The 14,821-nt window shown below is 33.1% G+C and overlaps 1 protein-coding gene and 1 pseudogene across 1 annotated transcript; one reads left to right on the top strand and one right to left on the bottom strand.

Moving 5' to 3' along the window:
• The first annotated feature begins 9,208 nt into the window (after positions 1-9,208).
• LOC145732033 (uncharacterized) lies at positions 9,209-12,247 on the top strand. Its single transcript, XM_081984060.1, has 2 exons — positions 9,209-9,560; positions 11,471-12,247. Exons 1-2 carry the CDS (start codon positions 9,425-9,427, stop codon positions 12,148-12,150), a joined length of 816 nt encoding a protein of 271 aa, XP_081840186.1. The 5' UTR covers positions 9,209-9,424; the 3' UTR covers positions 12,151-12,247.
• LOC145731608 (uncharacterized) lies at positions 10,643-11,397 on the bottom strand (annotated as a pseudogene).
• Positions 12,248-14,821: the final 2,574 nt, after the last annotated feature.

Here is a 14,821-nt window from a genome sequence, read left to right as displayed (position 1 = left end):
AACATAAACAAAAAATATCGCAAAAAATTATTAAGAAAATCGGGAATATTTATTTTTATTTTTAAAACAGTAAAAATGTAAGTACATACAACTCAAATTAACAAAAAAAATACAAGTAGGTAATTCTAAGAAAATTAATTTTGGACAGAACCGTTATTATTAATAGTAATATTTATTGTACAATTCGTATTATTGTTGAAGCTCAATCCCTTTTGCATTTCTTTTTGTTGAACTAAAGACTCTGCTAAAGATGTTGAAGCGGAGTGTTCGTGTGTGCTTTTGTTCTCTTGATTGACTGTTACAGATGTTGTAGTTTCCAAGTTACAAGGGCTAAACAACTTCCGTGATACTTCAATTTTTCTTTGTATGGACTCTTCTATATATCCTTCTGCTACATTGGAAGAAAGCCATCCTCCGTGTCCTTTCAAAGTGAGCAAATCACCACCGTTTTCCACCAACATGTTTGCCGAAGAGCGCCTTAGCCCATGTCCGGTATATTCTTCGGGATTTTTTAGTTTTAGGTATTTTGCAACAAGTTTTGGAATACCACTGATAGTATGGCACCCAACATGTTGAGCGTAACATCTTTGGTTTCGGTATGCAACAAATAATCTTCTACTCTTCATATGTTTAGGGCGGAGATCTGCGTATTTACGGTAAATTGTACAGGGATCGAATTTGCAATTTTCATTGGTAATGGTAAAACTTCTTGACCTGTGAGTTTTTCCATCTCGTAAGAACACGACAAGGAAACGCCCATTATCTTCCACATCATCTAAACTCAAACGTATTAAATCATCTCTGCGGCATGCACCGAAGATGCCAAACACTAAAATTACTTTTGCTAGTAGATATTCTCCATCTGAAGCTTCACATAAAAATGGATTTCTTTGGTATATATCCTACAGCTTGTCGTTTCAAAAAAGCAATCGTTTTTGACAATTGATGGTGAGTATTTTCTTTTATTGCCAAACAACTCTTTAACATAGAGAATCGACTCCATAAAGTGGAGGATTTCATAGTGTTGGCTTTTTCAGAAAAATATACTAAAAGAATATCGTCACTCACAATTTTGATTCGTTTCTGAGTCCGCCATTCGGTAAAACTGTTATATTCTTGTTCATATCTCCACCTGGATTTCACTGGTAATAAATCTGCACTCACTTCTGCCGCTCGTTGTAAGATATTTTCGGGAATATCCCGATTTTCTTCACAATCTGAATTCATTTTTGCAAAATGTAATAAATACATAAATACTTAATTTTCACTGACAGAAAATAAAATTTGTCATTAATAAATAAATCGTTGCTATAGACACATTACTCGTTTCTTTTTTTTCTTCGGGTTGCCATAGGAAATCTAGTATCATGGATATCTATGTTTATTATTAAGCGCGCGGAAAGAGGGATCGGGAAAAAATTTCCGTGCGCTGTTCCGAAAATGTCATATTTACTGTATTTTATAAACAGTTGAAAATGTGGTATTTTCTGTTAAGTACAGGGTGTCCGCCGGGAAGGTATACTACTTGGTTTTGCCGCCATTGTGGTAAATGTTAGTCTTGACAGTTCATATTTGGCAGTCGTGAAGTACACACGTGGCAAATTTATTATGGAAAAATATTCGATAAACCAACGTGTTTTAATCGTTAAAACATTTTATCAAAATCAATCATCGATTACTGTGACGATGAGAAAGTTACGTGAAATTTTTGGGAGACACAACGTGCCAACATAACAAAAGAGGGTCTGTAAGTGATAGGCCCAAGCATAGGCCACAACGTACTGCAAGATCGGCTGAAAACATTACTGCTGCTCAAGAAAGTGTTCAAAACAATCCATCAACCTCAATTCGACGCCGTGCTCAAGAGCTTGGTCTTTAAAGAACAAGTTTGGCCACAATTTTGCACAAGGATTTGCATTTGTTTCCATTTAAGATTCAGTTGACACAAGAGCTTCTTCCACAAGACCATTTACGCCACCGTACATATGCCAATAGGATGTTGCAGCTCGTCCATGACAACCCCGATTTTCATGAAAAAATCATAATGGGTGACGAGGCACATTTTCATTTAAATGGATATGTGAACAAACAGAATAGTCGGTTCTGGGCAATGCAAAACCCTCAAATTATTCATCAGTCACCTTTACATCCATTAAAAGTGACAGTCTGGTGTGCAATTTGGTCAGGAGGAATCATTGGACCTTACTTCTTAGAAAATCAAAACGGCGTAACGGTAACTGTGAATGGGGAGCGATATCGTGATATGATTGAAAACTTTTTAACGCCACAACTGCATGTTTTGGGCTTGATTAACATGTGGTATCAACAAGACGGTGCCACATCGCATACAGCCAGGATTACAATGGAATTACTACGAGACATCTTTCCACAACAAGTTATTTCAAAAAATGGTGATGTTGATTGGCATCCACGGTCGCCTGATTTAACTGCTCCGGACTTCTTTTTGTGGGGATATCTAAAAAGCAAGGCTTATGCAAACAAACCAGAAACGCTTGAGCAACTCAAACAAAATATTCGTGATAAAATTAATGAAATACCGCGTGAAATGTGTGAGAATGTAATGAAAAATGTGCTCAAAAGGGCTCGCATTTGTGAGGCTAACAGAGGCGGACATTTATCTGATATTGTATTCCATACATAATTGCCGACATTAAATAAAACATTTATCAATATAAGATCCATTCTCTTTCATTTAATCAAAAATTATAAACAAACAAAGTAGTATACCTTCCCGGCGGACACCCTGTATAATAAAAAACATTTTTAATTTTTCCTGGACTTATTTGAAGAGACAAATAAAAATTACTGACACATCGTCACAGCATCTCCTCTACAAGATGCCGGAGTTAAATTTAAAATCCAACGTTTCGATTTTCCGAAACCATTATCAGCTTTGTTTTTACATATGGGCGCCATCTTGGATTTTTGCATTTTTAGATTCAGCTTTCTTTTCTGGTTAAGATGATAACATTCGGATTTGCAGTTTGGAGGAAATATGAAAAATACTTTCTTTGCAAAGAGGGCCTTGTAAATAACGGTACATATGACTTTGTTTTGATAAACAAATTATTGACACTCCGACTGGATGTCACATAACGTCGCCTACATTTACAAATTTGGTGTAACATTATTATTAAAATGCTCTTTTCAAGTGATATCTCATACATTTAATCCGAAGCGAATTTGTGGCCGACGACTTTGATGTTCCCTTGGATTTTCAATGGAGCAGACATGTTCATTGTGTCGATTGAGCATGCCTCAGTTAGTAAACTTGCACTCGTCAGTGAGGATCACGTTGGCGAGAAAGGAAGGATTTTGCTCCAAACGGAGCATAACACTTCTACAAAATGCTACTCGCTGTTCAGCATCTTCTGGATGCGACACTTGGGATATGTGAATTTTGAAGGGACGATATTTTTGTTGTTTTTTTAAGACTCTCCAAACTGACTGGTGAGATTTGTCAATTTCTTCTTCTATCGCTCTTGTGGATGTAGATGGTTTATCTTGGACCTAGTTGAAACGTAAATGAACCCACAAGAATGGGATCAACGCGCAACAGCTGCCTCGACAACATCTTTACCAACCTGGTGGAATATCATCAGATCATACAGCCCAGAAAATAACTTTTTACTTTAAAACATGAGGCAACTCAAGAACCCATGTTTAGGCGTTTTTTCAGGATGTCAGCTCACAATGGAAAGTGTTTAATTCCATGTATCAGAGTTTATTTAACAGATGTTTTCCTCTTACTCTCGTGGTAAAGCTTCCAAAATAAGAAATAATGATTAAACTCTCGCTTGTAAAAGAGAGTTGGATACTTTGTGCTCAATCCGCATACAAAACAAAGAAAAATAAATATGATAATTAATAAAAAACTGAAAAAATTAAGAAATATGAGCAAAAGATAAAACAGTCTGATAATAAGATGAAAACCATGTGGAAGGCTATGTAGGGAGCTGGTAGGGAAAATAAATAAATCTAATGATGTTACTGGAGGTGACTACGCATTATCAAACCAAATAAATAGACACTTTTTAATTGTAGTACCAAATTTATTAAGCAAACAAAAACTATTGCCATTTCAGTGTAACATAAATGAAAACAATCAATCAATGTTTCTCAAGCCTGTAACGAAAGATGAATTGTTAGAAATCGCCGGTAAACTAAAAAATAATTACACTTGGGGAGATGACAATATCCCTATATGTATTGTTAAATCCAGTATAATACAACTTCTGGATATATTGAGGTATCTTATTAACAACTCACTGTGTGCTGGCATTTTCCCTGACGAGCTAAAAATTGCCAATATAAAGCTTTTATTCAAAAATAAGGGACAAACAGAAGACCCTAACAACTACAGGCCGATATTTATACTTCCCAGTTTCTCCAAAATATTCGAAAAAGTAATGAGTACTAGGATTCTAAATTTCTTGAATTGCAATAGCTTGTTGGCAAACAATCAGCATGGATATTTTTCTGGATCTGAGCAAGGCATACGATTGTGTTAATCACGAGAATCTGCTAGTCAAAAAATCAAAATATGGGATAAGGGGAAAAGCAAGTGAATGGATCAAATCATATTTGTCAAAATGGCCGCAAAGAGTGGTAATAAATTCGGCAAAATCCGAAATAGGTATAAGCAATACGGGGGTTGTTCAGGGAAGCATTTTGGGTCCAGTTCTTTTTGTTATTTATATTAATAGCATGTACAATATGGGAGAAGAATTTATGTTAACGAGCTATGCAGATGACACCAACATTCTACTATCTGGCTCAGACCTGCCTGGCCTTGTGGTCAAGGCTCAGGATGCCTTACACCAAACCTCTAATTGGCTCAAACAGAATCACCGAAAAAACAAAGTTAGCAATTTTTAAAACCAAAAATAAACGTCTAACTGTTAATGATTCAATACATGTAAATAATGAAACTTGGAATTACACTTGATGAGTCTTTGTCATGGGAGATTGAGCACTTGACCTGTGATTTTAGAATACAGAAGGTTTTTGTAATACAAAAAAGGGTTATTCAAATAATACGGAAAATGAGTACATTTTTGAAAGTATAATGTTTGTATATAAGCATAAAGATAAGTTCAACATGACCCAAGTACGTCAATATAATACCAGATCTAATAGTGTGCCTCTACCAACTCACTGCCTGAAAAAAACTGAAAACGGTCCATATTATTCTTGTATTAAGTTATATAATAGTTTGCCAATGTCACTTAAGAATCAAACCAACGTAATATTTTTTAAGAAAGAGCTAAAATCATTGTTAATTAAAATGGAGCCATATTGTACACAGAAATATTATAACAAACTACAAGGTAGAAATTTGATCTAAGTAAGTAACGAGTAACCGTTTCTTTTGGTTTATGTTGGCATTGCGGAGATTACAGTAAGATAGGTAAAAGCAGCAACCACCTATTGATTTATTGACGCTATTTCATTTTATGTACTACAAATATGTAATTTGAAATAAAGGAACATTATTATTATTATTATATTAATTGAAATTTATGTGCGGTTTAATCTGTGCCAAACTTAAGTGAGTTACTTTTCTGAAAGTGTTAACAATTTACTCACCGCTAAAATGTCCGCTTCATTAACATTTTGTCTATTAACACGTCTCCTAGGCTTAGAAAATGCTCCAAACTCTGTTACATTTCGATGAAGTACCAGAAAGTAATTTTTTATTATACTTAACAGAAAATACTACATTTTCAACTGTTTATAAAATACAGTAAATATGACATTTTCGGAACAGCGCACGGAAATGTTTTCCCGATCCCTCTTTCCGTGCGCTTAATAATAAACATAGATATCCATGATACTAGATATCCTATGGCAACCCGAGGAAAAAAAGAAACGAGTAATGTGTCTATAGCAACGATTTATTTATTAATGACAAATTTTATTTTCTGTCAGTGAAAATTAAGTATTTATGTATTTATTACATTTTGCAAAAATGAATTCAGATTGTGAAGAAAATCGGGATATTCCCGAAAATATCTTACAACGAGCGGCAGAAGTGAGTGCAGATTTATTACCAGTGAAATCCAGGTTGAGATATGAACAAGAATATAACAGTTTTACCGAATGGCGGAGAAACGAATCAAAATTGTGAGTGACGATATTCTTTTAGTATATTTTTCTGAAAAAGCCAACACTATGAAATCCTCCACTTTATGGAGTCGATTCTCTATGTTAAAGAGTTGTTTGGCAATAAAAGAAAATACTCACCATCAATTGTCAAAAACGATTGCTTTTTTGAAACGACAAGCTGTAGGATATATACCAAAGAAATCCATTTTTATGTGAAGCTTCAGATGGAGAATATCTACTAGCAAAAGTAATTTTAGTGTTTGGCATCTTCGGTGCATGCCGCAGAGATGATTTAATACGTTTGAGTTTAGATGATGTGGAAGATAATGGGCGTTTCCTTGTCGTGTTCTTACGAGATGGAAAAACTCACAGGTCAAGAAGTTTTACCATTACCAATGAAAATTGCAAATTCGATCCCTGTACAATTTACCGTAAATACGCAAATCTCCGCCCTAAACATATGAAGAGTAGAAGATTATTTGTTGCATACCGAAACCAAAGATGTTACGCTCAACATGTTGGGTGCCATACTATCAGTGGTATTCCAAAACTTATTGCAAAATACCTAAAACTAAAAAATCCCGAAGAATATACCGGACATGGGCTAAGGCGCTCTTCGGCAACCATGTTGGTGGAAAACAGCGGTGATTTGCTCACTTTGAAAAGACACGGAGGATGGCTTTCTTCCAATGTAGCAGAAGGATATATAGAAGAGTCCATACAAAGAAAAATTGAAGTATCACGGAAGTTGTTTAGCCCTTGTAACTTGGAAACTACAACATCTGTAACAGTCAATCAAGAGAACCAAAGCACACACGAACAGTCCGCTTCAACATCTTTAGCAGAGTCTTTAGTTCAACAAAAAGAAATGCAAAAGGGATTGAGCTTCAACAATAATACGAATTGTACAATAAATATTACTATTAATAATAACGGTTCTGTCCAAAATTAATTTTCTTAGAATTACCTACTTGTATTTTTTTTGTTAATTTGAGTTGTATGTACTTACATTTTTACTGTTTTAAAAATAAAAATAAATATTCCCGATTTTCTTAATAATTCTTTGCGATATTTTCGTCCAGAAATGGATTTTCCGTTCTTGCAGACTTCCCGTTGTCACGCGCGCACGGAAAAATCCTCATTTCTGTACTGGTAATGAAATATACTATTGCGCAGGATGTTGTTTTTCTGGATACCGCGTAGGTATGTTTCTGAAGTAATTTGTACATGTAATACATTTCTAGCATATCTCGTTTTTTTCACTTAAAAAGAGCATTTTAATAATAATATTACACCGAATTAGTAAATACAGTTGAATTCCAGTCGGAGTGTCAATAATTTGTTTATCAAAACAACGTCATGTACCAAATAGTACGTTTTATTCTGATTTTAGTGATGTATAATAACTTATCATTTGCTTGATAAATGACAAAATAATTCAATAAAAACTATTGTTACTTTAGTTTTGGCTTTGAGTTAATGGGACGTTCTATAAAATAATATATAATATAGAAATAATAATTCGGACGATTATTAGAGCAATCATAGTTAAAAATGTATCTAGAAAATGTTATTATTATACAAGCTATGCTGAACTATTTAGGTTAATCAGAAAAAGAGATTTGTTAGCATTATCTCTAACTTAACCTGCTCATTTATATTTCCAAGAGAAAGATCATCATTTTAGAAACTTAATTTTTTGCCAAATTTCAATTTTTAATAATGTTAAGTGCAAGTTTATAGTTATTTATACAGCAAGTGACTTAAACAATTTTTTATTCATTCATATTTAATCGAGTGAATAAACCGGTTTAAGTCACGTGTTTTATACAGTATTTTATTAAATTAAAAAAAAAAAACTAAAATTACAGTTAAATTTGCACCGCGCCCCGTAGATGTAACATTGATGTTTGTTTGTTTACATCTGTAAATAGGCGAATGTCATTCAGAGTGATTTAATAGTTATTTATACAGCAAGTGACTTAAACCATTTTTTATTCTCAAAAAGAACAATTAGGTTAGGAACCCCACAAATTTCCCCAACCGTCAACCAGAAATTTCCCTACTTTTCCCTACGCTGTTGTACAGTGGCCCAGTGGGGTATTAGATGCATTTTGTGTCAGTGTTTACTAGAGTGTTTATAATGTCTGTCTGATTTTAACTCATTCTGATAAAACAAGATGGCCTATGATGCTACATCTTAAAATTCAGGTTAACATTTCACTATCATAAATAATTGATGTTTTTGTAAGTTTTATTTTTTACTATATTTTGGCAAAACCATAATAATTTAATTAAAGGAAATCCAAATGGTATTTTGAAAAATTTGTCTAATTAAAAAATATAAAATAATAAATCTTTATACTACTAAGCAAAAATAAAAATTTACATTTTTTTTGAATATCATATATGGTATTAACAGAGACAATATTAATAAAAACAAACAACACAAACCTTAAACAAATAAAATGAAAAAGAAAACGAAATAAATTAGGACACATAATTGTGAATTTACTAAACTCAAGAAACTAACAAAAAATCCAAACAAATAAGTCTTATTTGTATACAAGTATGGAAATTTCAATATTATTTTATTATATGTATTTTTAAGGTTGGAACTTAAGGCTTAAGCGCTTAAGGTCATAAATGGTATGGTAAGTGCCGCCGAGACCGTTTTTTGAAATTTTTTATTGGATTTTTAAACTTTTTTTAGTAATCTAATAAGCACCTAATTTATAGGCAATATTCCCTACGAATAGGGAAATTCCCTACATGTCTACATTCGTCGACTCAAAGTCTTTGGCGTATAGCGAGGAACAACAAACTGGCGCGAAACAGGGTTCTAAAAACAACTCCAGAAATTCTAGTACCCTAAAATATTTCCAAATAACCCGATAACCCTAGAAAACCCTAGATAGGAGATTGTGACGTTAATGACAGTAGTCATTTGACTCATTTGTAGTGCTCGGGCTGATCTGTGAGGTAAATTTAGGAACGCGCCTACAATAATGTCAATCATGCATTATTTTGATGTGGTTTCGGAGGTGAATGATTAGTGTCCACAGATTATAATCGTTTTAAGAAGGTTTATGTTTATGCCATGGTATATTTTAGATTAAAGCAAAAATAAAAGACCCTAAAAAAACCCTAAAACATGATGAACCCTAGATTTGCCCCTAGACTCAGTCTAAAACCCTGAGTTGGCAACCCTGGCAAAAATTTCGCTTGGCGACAACGAAACTGCAGCGAATTTTATTTCTTTCGCGACAAGCCGCGTTTTCGTTGCGAATCAAAGATGGCTTCCACTGAAAAGATAATAGAGTTTGTGAAGAAATATCCAATTTTATACGATTTAAGTCATGAAGATTACAAAAATATAAGAAAGAAAGATAAGTTATGGGATGAAATTGGGCAAGAGATACATATTACAGGTAGGTATTTAATTTTGAAACATAAAAAATAGGTATTATTTTTCACGTTTTTTATTGTATATTTTGAATTAATTTCTTACTTCTTCTTTCTGTATCCTAATATGTAAATGCGATGATATAGCTTAATTTATTTGAAAATAGGATGACGCAACAATGCACCGCCCTCTGTACAAGAAAGCCTAGAATGTCACTTTTAATGGCGGCGTTAGCGGTTTTCGTTTTGTACACAAACCTATGCAGATGCAGTAGAAAATATGTTTTTTTTTTATTTTTTCGTGTAGTTGATTAGAAGTTGTGAGTGAAAAATCAAAGAACGCTTCATTCCTGATCCAGATATGTATAGATATGGCTTTTTATACCCAATAAAGTCCAGCCAAAGCAAGTTTAGTTAGAACCCTTTGTCCTGGAAAGTACTACAAACTAATGTGAAAACTGCTCAAAGAAAATTTGGAAATCCTTGAAGCTAGGTAAGCAAAACTGGCAAATGGGTTTTATATTATTACCAAGACTTTTAAAATGTAAATGTGCCAATGGAACTTCTAAAAGCTGTCCTGTTTCTTCAGAGTAAACCTTTGTTGCTCTCAAAATGTAACTCACATACCTATGTATGTAAGAGGCAATAAGTTTACGGAATGAGAAAGCATATTGTACTTACCACTGAGTATTGTGTTGGAGTAAAATCATTCCAGTTCAAAGCTTTCAACCACTGTTGGGTTCGAGCAGGGTCTTTTGGAAAGTAAAAGACTGACACTTTTGGGCCTTTTACTAAATTGCTTTTACAATTTGGCAAACAACAAGTGGACACATATTGTAGAGGCAATAGAATTTAAGTTAAAAAACCGACAATAAATTATAGAACAATGAAGGAACAATAACAATAGTGATAATACAATAAAATGAACACAAACAACACTTTCACTAGAACAATAAACATATAAACAACAATATACAATAGCAAACAAAAATTACTTTGGCAAGTAATCCCAAGTTTTGACTTTAAACCCTAAGAATTGATTTAATCATGGAAAAACTCAATTTCCACAATACAAACAAATGCAAACTGTCAACCACTATTTCGGCCATATTGGAATTTCTGGCATGCACCTTCTTGGCTTTCTTGTACAGAGGGCGGTGAACAATTCAAATAATCATTGATTATTTGAATTAAAGTAATTAACAAATTTTTCTCGAGTAGCAAATGCAATATTTGTTGCACGTCTTGGGTTCCTTTGTATATTGTTAAATGCTGTTCCTATGTTTTCCTCAAACTCTGTTGCGTGTAAATCGAAATCTTTTTGGTCATTTCCGTCGTTTCAACTTTTGTTTCAATTGGCCTTAAAAATATTCGCCATTTTTGGGCCAAAATGCCAAAGGCATTCTCGACCACTCTTCTAGCTCTGCATAAACGAGTATTAAAATTCTCTTTACGTCTGTCTGTTCTGGATTGCTTATATGGAAAAGGTCGCATTAGATAAGGCTCCCCAACTAAAACATGCGGACAAGGTTCGTTTTGCCCAGGAAGATTTTAATCGTCTGGAACATTCATTAAATTAGCTTCAAATCTCTGTCCCATATGTGAATTCTCAAATATGCCCCCATCACTATTTTTGCCCACACAAATAAATTTATAGTCAGCACTAACGATCTCCATCAGTACTATAGAGAATTGTTTTAAATAGCAAAAATGATTTGATTCAGTTTTCGGTGGGCATTTTATTGTGACTTGTTTGCCATCAATACTACCAATACGGTTTGGAAATTGCCACAATCTTGAATATTGTTCAGCAGAACTTTTCCATATTTCTTTGGTAGATAAAGAGGCTCCATTCTTGTACATATAGCTTCACACACGATAGCTGTGCCCTATTGTACTAAAGCTGTCTCCAGTTGCTAAAAATCTAATGTTTTAGGTGAAGAAGCCAAGAAAAGGTGGAAAAATTTACGTGATACGTATGTCAGAATTATAAGGATAAACAAAACAAAAACGGGACAAGCTGCAAAACAAAGCAAAAAATGGCAATGGTCAGAGCACATGGAGATTTTTCGACCATTTCTGACTTTTGCAAAAACTTCTTCAAATGTGCCTGAATACTTAAGTGAAACAGAGTCTACAGAAGCACTAAATGTGAATGATAACACACAGGAGACAAAAATAAATCAAGAAACGAAAACTGGCGATTTTTTTGAAACCTTGGAAAGTAATGCTGTTATTCGTACTGATGATAACACAACACCCTCTAGAACATCAAAAAAACAGAAGAGCACAAAGTCATCGACTCCGAAAGCAACATCTTCAGTGGAAGCAGTAATTAGCTATTTTAAAAACAAAAAAACAACTGAAACGAATGATGATCTGGATTTATTGTTCTTATCATACGCACGTACCATAAAGAAATTTTCTGGTAAACGTAAGGCCGAGACAAAATTACAAATTGCGCAAATTATTGCCCAACAAGAAATAATGCATTATGAAGAGCAGTCCTCACAGCAACAAGTATTAAAATCGTACATGGATCTGTCCAGAACGTCAACTTCGAACAGTTACGACTCTGATTTCACTAACTCTGACTCCTGTGACAAAAACCATTAAACTCAGGAAAATTCGGCCTCTGATTACTTAACACTCTTTAATCCTTATAACTCAAACTTGTAGTTTTTTTAACAAAAATATACTTATCTCAAAGTAATAGCTTTGTAGTCTTTCTTCTGCTGAAATAGGTTCTCGTAAATTGGTATATCGTTTTTCGATGTTATTTTTAATTAGATTTAATATTTCATCAAAACAAGCAATGTCCATTCTGAAATATTTATAAAAACGCTTTTTATCCAGTGTATGAAATTCGCCTTTTTCTTTTCTTTCTAAATTTATGTAATGTGTCCAAAGCTTTTTTCTAAAAAAAAAACACCAACTTTAGCACAAAATGGAACTTTTTATTACTCAATTGACGTTAAACATTTTCCTGTCCTGTAAATGTGAAGGCGCTACTGAATTTAAAGTTCCCACATAATTATATTTAATAAAAAATTGTTAGAATGCCTTACTTTTCACCTTCCTCATCTTCTAAAGCAGCCAATAATACTATTGCTTCTTCTTCAAAGCTTGAAGAATCCATCTTTCTATATAATCAATAAAAAAATATGTCTGATGAAATTTTTGCGCAAGTGTACCCACAAATTTTGACTTCCTACGTGTTGCGAAATATTCGGGGGTAATATCCCTAGTGCATTTAATTTTTCCGGAAAAATTCGGAAAAACGAGTTTCTAAGTAATTTGTTTTAACAAATAGCATGAGTGAGAGTGGTTTTAAAAATCATCCGAGTCGAAGACGAGAAACGAAATACATAAGAAATTAATTCTCATTATGTGAGATCTGTCCAGTGGTGGTGGAAAGATGGTTTTCATTTTTCTGCCTTATTCTCTACGTCAATGGATATTTTTCAAAAATTTCATTTTTTTTACTTTACTTGTTCAATTTGACAAAATAAGTATCTCTTATAAAATTCTGATTTGAAACTTCGTTTCAAAAATAATTGAGTTATTACGTTCAAAGACCCAAAACCAACTTAAAAATTGTCTTGAAAACGGTGAAAATTGACTTAAGAAGCTTAAAAAATGTCTTTGTAGCCAGTTTTCATACTTCCAGACAAATCGAAAGACTTTAGTTTTGAAAATTGACTTAGAAACCAGGGAAATTACTTTGAAACGGTGAAAATTGACTTGAGAGGCTTAAAAATTGTCTTTGTAGTCAGTCGTTATAGTTTTCAGATGTTGAAAAACTTTAGTAGGGAAAATTGACTTGTAGCATGAAAAACTACTTTATCTAGAATTTTTGACTACAAATTCACACATTTCAACCTTGAAAATTGAGTTGGACACCAAAAAGTGACTCTGAACCAATGAAAAGTGACATCAGAAGCTTAAATTTTGCATTTGAAGTAAGTTTTCATAGTTTCAGACAAATTGAAAGACTTTAGTTTTGAAAATTGACTTAGAAACCAGGGAATTTACTTTGAAACATTGAAAATTGACTTGAGAGGCTTAAAAATTGTCTTTGTAGTCAGTCGTTATAGTTTTCAGATGTTGAAAACCTTTAGTAGGGAAAATTGACTTGTAGCATGAAGAACTACTTTATCTAGAATTTTTGACTACAAATTCACACATTTCAACCTTGAAAATTGACTTGGACACCAAAAAGTGACTCTGAACCAATGAAAAGTGACATCAGAAGCTTAAATTTTGCATTTGAAGTAACTTTTCATAATTTGAAAATACATTTCAATATTTTAGTATTAAAAATAGTCTTAAATACAGGATATTGACATTAGATTCATGAAAATTGACTTGAAGACTAACTTTTCAGGTTTTTTTACTTTGCTTTTCATTTTCTTAGAACTCTGGACTATTTTTAGGGCTCTAAAATTGCTTTCAGACTTTCAGCTTTCAGTTCTAGAGTTATTTTCACCAAGTTTTAAACACCATAGCCTTAAACATCAAGCTTTGTCAGTATTAAATTGACTTCTAGACGCTTCACTGTGCTTTAAGACTGAAAAATCGAATTTTAAACTGTTTTTTATAGTAAAAGTTCAGTTTCAGACTCTTCATTAATGAAAGTAAACCATTTTGACATTAAATGCTATACGATATCAAGTCTTAAACACTAATTTTTAGATTTAGATTAAATTAGTCCGAAAATTCGGACTGTTACCAGTGTAATTGAATAAAAAACACTACCTATAGACTAAAAAATTGAACGCCAGTACACATTAGTCAAAAAATCCAGTTTTTTGACTATTTTCAGTGTACTTGTTCCCAATTTGATCAAATTTGATCCAACGGTCTGATGATTGTAGCAAAAAAAAATTATTTACGATTTTAAAACTGAATTTTGGAGGTCTGTGTCTTCCTTAAGAAGCGTTCTTCAGAAAAATGCCATAATGTCAACTTATTTTTTGATGGGCTAGCGATTGGTGAATTATTGACATTTAAAACTGGACCACCTTGAATATACTAAAAATAGTATAAAAGTTGACTTTTAATGCTAGAACTGACTTTACTAGGACTAAAGAGGGTCCAAAAGTATATTTTCAATACTTTAATTGGTGTAGAACTTAATTTTCTGGACTGGACAACAAGTCTAGAAGTAAATTAAATTTTCGGACTATTTTATTTCTAAAAATTAGTTCTCAAGACTATTATTGTAGCATTTGGTACCAAAATTTTTTACTTTTATTACTGAAGAAACTTGACTTTAGGAAATAGT

Source organism: Ips typographus, linkage group LG7, assembly GCF_016097725.1.
Source record: "Ips typographus isolate SLU linkage group LG7, UJ_Ityp_2.0, whole genome shotgun sequence".
Taxonomy (NCBI): Eukaryota; Metazoa; Arthropoda; class Insecta; order Coleoptera; family Curculionidae; genus Ips; species Ips typographus.
This window is presented reverse-complemented; position numbering and strand designations above follow the sequence as displayed.

What these genes read in the sequence shown, in the direction of transcription:
- LOC145732033 (XM_081984060.1), top strand. Translation starts at nt 9,425, where the DNA reads ATGGCTTCCACTGAAAAGATAATAGAGTTTGTGAAGAAATATCCAATT. An exon ending in GCAAGAGATACATATTACAG is followed by an intron (nt 9,561 to 11,470) that starts GTAGGTATTTAA and finishes CTAATGTTTTAG; the next exon opens with GTGAAGAAGCCAAGAAAAGG.